General features: G+C 39.4%; 1 protein-coding gene across 1 annotated transcript in view; it reads right to left on the reverse strand.

Moving 5' to 3' along the window:
- The window catches only part of Acadvl (Acyl-CoA dehydrogenase very long chain), a 39,498-nt gene extending 37,742 nt beyond the window's left edge, over positions 1-1,756 (reverse strand). The window contains exon 1 of the mRNA XM_071675744.1: positions 1,599-1,756. Within this exon, the coding sequence (XP_071531845.1) occupies positions 1,599-1,675 (77 nt within the window). The 5' untranslated portion in view covers positions 1,676-1,756. The remainder of the gene's footprint in view (positions 1-1,598) is intronic.
- Positions 1,757-6,846: the final 5,090 nt, after the last annotated feature.

Below are 6,846 nucleotides of genomic sequence, written 5' to 3' on the forward strand. Positions count from 1 at the left end.
CAACATTAAGGATTCGAACCCCGTACTATTTATGAAGCTGGAGACAATAACTACGCGTACCCAGTTCCCACACAATGGCGAGGGATTAGAATCCTTGCTGTCAGAGGGTAGAATGTGATTTAAGAGAGTGTGCGTGCGCGCTCAGCTCATTGCACTCAACTGGGTGAAACAAAATCACCCTTCACGAGGCTGTATCACTGGGAGTAAGGTTTCATCAACGGACTTCTTGCTATACAAAGGAGTCATCTTTTCCCTGTTGCCTGGAACCCCCCCTGGAAAAGGGGTTTTGATGTGTAATGACATGAACACATCATACCCAGCCTTACAAAAGACATGTCAGATGTATGACTAATAATCTTACAACACCTGAGATTACATAACCCACGCAAACGTGGAAATCCTACTTGAGCCGTACGGCGGTTACGACCTTAGAGCGTTCCAGTCAAGTTAATAAAGAATAACTCTAGGTTCCATTTATCCTTTGCTCCCTTCACGTTTACTTCAGCCACAGTAATGCTGGTGGATGAAGGCACATCTCTCTCTCTCTCTCTCTCTCTCTCTCTCTCTCTCTCTCTCTCTCTCTCTCTCTCGAGGCCCAAATGCATCAGTAGGAACTGTGTCCTCATACCCAGCTGTGGACTTCCTCTTCATTCAAGGTTAAAATCGGAGAAAACGCTCTACGTAGAGCGTGCGCAAAGATATCTTAGGCCATGTCTCCTGGCCTTTTAACTAAAGTGGAGGGAATAAAGAGAGATGGGGCGAATGGAGTGAAAGATGCTTTGGGTGGCCGAGGTATAAGAATACGTGGGATAAAATGAATTGGAGCGATGTGGTACCCAGGGTACGACGTTTTTTTTTTTTGGCTAAACCAGGATACAAAACTGGTCCATGTGGCGACTTGGTAGTGGGTATATATATATGGCGCTGGTAATTCGTATATCATCCATGACTTTTCGAAAGTGGATTCATGAACAAATAATGTTCTTCGAATGTCCTAGCACTTTTCTCGCTGACGCGGGAAACGATTTTTTTTTTTTTTTTGATTCACAAAAGATTGTTCGGCAAATAACACCATTGATAACTATGTGAATACACTGATCATACCAGCCAGCCCCGCTCCCCACTCTATTAGAATACTCTATGTCGGGGTGTATCAAGGCTTAACAGGAAACCAATGTGTTCATTATTAATATCTAACCAGGTCAATCCTAGATCACAAGATACAGTATACCATAGTAATTTTTACTTTGAAAAGTCCCCATTGTTTTTCTTTTTTTTTTTTTTTACTCGCAAGGATTAAGTTAATCAGTAACAGTATTTATGTAACCAGTAAAACGATTCTTTACGTGACTATCAAAATAATAAATTACGTGGATTCTGGTGCATTTCTACCGGGATCACACCCCCCCAGCAAAGTAAGTCAAGGCCCTTAAGTAACGGTTAGGTTAGGTACAGCAAGGATCAGGTGTCTAAATCGAGGTCTGTGGGTTACGTCCCCAAGGCTGTCTCGTCAGCTGATTCTCCTTGAGTTCACTACGCAACTTGGTAGGGTTAGATAACGAGAACACACTACTATGTGTTTTGAATGTCTTTCTTACCTATATGCAGCTGGTGCTATTTCCTTAGTCAGGCCAGACCTGGAGAGGGCCCATAGTATGTTAGAGGAGCGCATCATCTTCGCAAAGTTCACCTTGTGTCGTGGTTCGTTCCCTACTGATGTGCGTCAAGCAACGTCATCTGCTACAACGATCTGGCAGCGTTCTACGGCCAAGATGCAAACCTTAAACTATCGTACATCTTCCCTAAGAATCATTATACCTTTTTTATTTCTTCTTCATAAGAAACATTATAGTATCATCTTGTAATGGCCGACCTTCTTGGCTTTGCTTATAAATCCTGAGCCATTTACTTAGTGGTAGTGTATATGGTCATAGATTTATCGATGTGGCTGGAAGATGTTACAAATTTGTTTGTTGGTAACGTAGCTGAGCGTTGGCGGCCTCGGTGACCCTTGTAGTTGATGGCTCTAGAGCCCAAACAAACGTACATTTTGAAAATTGAAGTATATGATGTGAATCCCGGACATTAATGATAATAATTAATGATGATAATAGGTTAAGACGGTATTCCTCAAATATGTTTCTTAATTAGACCTTAAATCTAAACTTCTGTCTTGAGCAGAATTTTTTTCCCCCGTCTGATTACATTATTTTTCTTAAATAGATATTGATATAGGATGCATCTGAGAAGTTTCGTAACATTTATTCTATTGTTTTGTTTTCCAGACATTAATTAACTGAGTTGTAAATGTTGATTTCAGTTTTGTTTATGATCTTCCACTCTTCTTCAGGGGCCATATATGAAGTAAGAGTTCTCATATAGTTTTCGAGTTGTCCTTAACTTCGAAAGGTCTTCAGGAATTTATCTAAAGGTGGATCTAAGTGGGACAGCTTTAATGACCCTGGCATTCGGTAGCGTAATTATCTAAATAATCTTAAAACTTACTACTGACGGCCATAGTTAGCATGATCACGTCATTGGAACTTGGCCAAAGGTACCGAACGAAGATAGAAAATATTAGAAAATATACAATTGTGCAGGTTTGTCTATAAATTTAGTATTATATGATGTATCTGAAACCCTTAGATATGATCTGGTCTTTGTTTGATATCAGTTGTTGACTCATAGGCCATATTCTCAGAATTTCCAGGTGTGAGTTACATAACTATTCAGCTAAACACATTCTCAGTTCTTAGTCACATAGTTTAGTGGTATACGATCCTTGTGTCCTTCTGGAAAAAAGAAAGAATGTTTTGAATTGCCTTTCCTAATTTTCCTTAAAAAAAATTCATGAAAATTATCAAATTAAAAGTTCATTTGAAGACGTGTAAATAAGCACGTTTCTCTACATTAGGTCAATGTTGAAAGTTTCATTTCTATAAAGAATATTAACTAAACTCGTAATATTCTGTAGTTATATTTAAGAAATAACAGTTAAGACTAACTGTTCTGGTCAAAGTAGTAACACAAAGTTACTGAAGAGTCTTTTCAATCTTTTTTTATACCGTTGTTACAATGATTATCGTGAGTATAGATGTACCGAGATCAAGGATTTCAGTTAAGTAATAATTTCTGAACGCTATAGACAGAGACAGAAGTCACCATGACAAGAAAATAATATTCCTTTGCCCCCCTACAAGAATCGTACATAGTCGATAAACATCGTACATCGTCAACCTTGGTTTTGCGTAGACACTGCGGCAGAGTACAGACAGCGTTGTTCGTTTTCTTTCAGGTATACCTTCGACAGGTTTGATACATTTTCATGTTCATTGTTAGACATTTGTCTTTAGGTTGAGAATGCAGATACGTTAATAGGGAATGGAGGAATAGTATGTAGCTGGGGACGTACAGAGATGGGTGTGATTACTATTTATGTGCTGTGGGGAGAAAGTTTTACACTGTGTTGCCCCGTCTTCTTCACCTTATATATATATATATATATATATATATATATATATATATATATATATATATATATATATATATATGTGTGTGTGTGTGTATGTGTGTGTGTATCATGTCTTACAATTATATTTCAAGTGTACGGTACAAACAAAACGTAAGGTCAAATGCAAAATATAAGGATGTTAAAGGGTAAGAATAAGAACTCATCAGTAATTATTTCTGCCTATCGTTCCCATTCATTATTCGTCTATAACTATCTTACGAATTTAATGTTTATGCATTTATCTAAGTGGGATACGGACGTTCACATCAAACTAACTGAAGAATGATATATTTCGCTCATTATTGAAGTTCTTATAAGTGTATGTGCTAGCATTATATATATTCTTTAGTTTGGTGTATATATAAGCATAGTTCTTTAGGTATGGTAGATTTTTCTTTTTTTTTTTTTTGCTTTAATTAATCCACAGAAATGACGGACGCTCCAGGAGCCCGCGTACTCTCTAACCTAGTAGGGAACAATGCAAATTTGATCTCCCTCTCCTTAGAACCACTATAAAATGACCACTCCGCTTAAAGCAAAGACATCAAAGTTAGTGAAGATCTAACAAACTGCTTGTATGATACTGACAGCAAAAGTATGCATAATGTTAAATCCTGGATTCAGAATATTTTCTTTTGATGTTGAAAGCTCCAGTCCCGGACAAAAGTCCAACATGAAAGCTGAAGCCTTGATTGAAACACAGAGAATTATGAAACGAAAAAAGAAAAAGACAAGAGGAAGTATTTACGAAGTTTTGAGAGAGCGAAAGACCTCTCTTTCGAAATGTGCCAAGATATGGGACAGATATGAGAAGGCAGAAAGTTCCAAAGCTTGGACGTTTAGGGAAAGAAACAGGTGTCAAAACGGCCTACCCTTGAGTTCCCGATGGCCACACAATAATCATGTGACGCAGCAGCGTGCCAAGTATTGCGTGGTCTAGCTAATAGTTGTAGCACACTAGCAGCCAGCTCTCGGAAGCAAAAACCAAAGTAAATACATACAGAAGAGGGAAAGTGAACCAAGATTGCGGCGTAGGGCAAGGACTTTCGACTCAAATATGTCCATTAAGGATATAGTCAATATACAGTGTCTTCAGTATGATCCTGACCCTGGCTAAAAGATGTATGGCACTGTATTTCAGAACGGGATTCGCGACTGTCTTCGCTGTAGTTTGCCTTATAACGCCGTCCCGTTTGTTGAATGTGCCGATGATGCCTGTGTAAACGTAGTTACCGAATGTAGAAGCTGCATTACTTTTGTTTTAACAGGGTATTCCAAAATACCCGGAGTTAGCACACCAGTGTGCAACGCTCAGCGGGTCGCATACTTTCCTCATTGCCGATGCGGGGTCCCTCCTTCAAAATCTAGCCGACCCTAGAAATACCATCATAAAATCCCTTCACTTTTCATATATTAACGTCCAGTTACGTAACTTCATACACTTAATGAGGATGAGTTATGAAATTAGTGTGTTAATTGTTATCTGAATAGAGCGCTAGCCACTTACCACTATACCATAAATTGTCATATTTGTCGGAGTAAATGAATGGTCATATATATATATATATATATATATATATATATATATATATATATATATATATATATATATATAAGATAAGAGTGAGTGCTCAAATTACAGAGGTATAAGTTTGTTGAGTATTCCTGGTAAATTATATGGGAGGGTACTGATTGAGAGGGTGAAGGCATGTACAGAGCATCAGATTGGGGAAGAGCAGTGTGGTTTCAGAAGTGGTAGAGGATGTGTGGATCAGGTGTTTGCTTTGAAGAATGTATGTGAGAAATACTTAGAAAAGCAAATGGATTTGTATGTAGCATTTATGGATCTGGAGAAGGCATATGATAGAGTTGATAGAGATGCTCTGTGGAAGGTATTAAGAATATATGGTGTGGGAGGCAAGTTGTTAGAAGCAGTGAAAAGTTTTTATCGAGGATGTAAGGCATGTGTACGTGTAGGAAGAGAGGAAAGTGATTGGTTCTCAGTGAATGTAGGTTTGCGGCAGGGGTGTGTGATGTCTCCATGGTTGTTTAATTTGTTTATGGATGGGGTTGTTAGGGAGGTAAATGCAAGAGTCTTGGAAAGAGGGGCAAGTATGAAGTCTGTTGGGGATGAGAGAGCTTGGGAAGTGAGTCAGTTGTTGTTCGCTGATGATACAGCGCTGGTGGCGGATTCATGTGAGAAACTGCAGAAGCTGGTGACGGAGTTTGGTAAAGTGTGTGGAAGAAGAAAGTTAAGAGTAAATGTGAATAAGAGCAAGGTTATTAGGTACAGTAGGGTTGAGGGTCAAGTCAATTGGGAGGTGAGTTTGAATGGAGAAAAACTAGAGGAAGTGAAGTGTTTTAGATATCTGGGAGTGGATCTGTCAGCGGATGGAACCATGGAAGCGGAAGTGGATCATAGGGTGGGGGAGGGGGCGAAAATTTTGGGAGCCTTGAAAAATGTGTGGAAGTCGAGAACATTATCCCGAAAAGCAAAAATGGGTATGTTTGAAGGAATAGTGGTTCCAACAATGTTGTATGGTTGCGAGGCGTGGGCTATGGATAGAGTTGTGCGCAGGAGGATGGATGTGCTGGAAATGAGATGCTTGAGGACAATGTGTGGTGTGAGGTGGTTTGATCGAGTAAGTAACGTAAGGGTAAGAGAGATGTGTGGAAATAAAAAGAGCGTGGTTGAGAGAGCAGAAGAGGGTGTTTTGAAATGGTTTGGGCACATGGAGAGAATGAGTGAGGAAAGATTGACCAAGAGGATATATGTGTCGGAGGTGGAGGGAACGAGGAGAAGAGGGAGACCAAATTGGAGGTGGAAAGATGGAGTGAAAAGGATTTTGTGTGATCGGGGCCTGAACATGCAGGAGGGTGAAAGGAGGGCAAGAAATAGAGCGAATTGGAGTGATGTGGTATACAGGGGTTGACGTGCTGTCAGTGGATTGAACCAAGGCATGTGAAGCGTCCGGAGTAAACCATGGAAAGCTGTGTAGGTATGTATATTTGCGTGTGTGGACGTGTGTATGTACATGTGTATGGGGGGGGGTTGGGCCATTTCTTTCGTCTGTTTCCTTGCGCTACCTCGCAAACGCGGGAGACAGCGACAAAGTAAAAAAAAAAAAAAAAAAAAAAAAAATATATATATATATATATATATATATATATATATATATATATATATATATATATATATATATTGGCGTAATTTGGACTTGGAGAACAAACTTCAAATCTGAAATCCGAAGTGTGGAAGGAGGAGAGTGAGCTACTAATGTTGTTCGCTCACAGGTGGTGCCCGGACGACGCTGGTAACGACAAGGTCGTTCGCT

The sequence above is a fragment of the Panulirus ornatus genome, chromosome 21 (assembly GCF_036320965.1).
Source record: "Panulirus ornatus isolate Po-2019 chromosome 21, ASM3632096v1, whole genome shotgun sequence".
In the NCBI taxonomy this organism is placed as follows: Eukaryota; Metazoa; Arthropoda; class Malacostraca; order Decapoda; family Palinuridae; genus Panulirus; species Panulirus ornatus.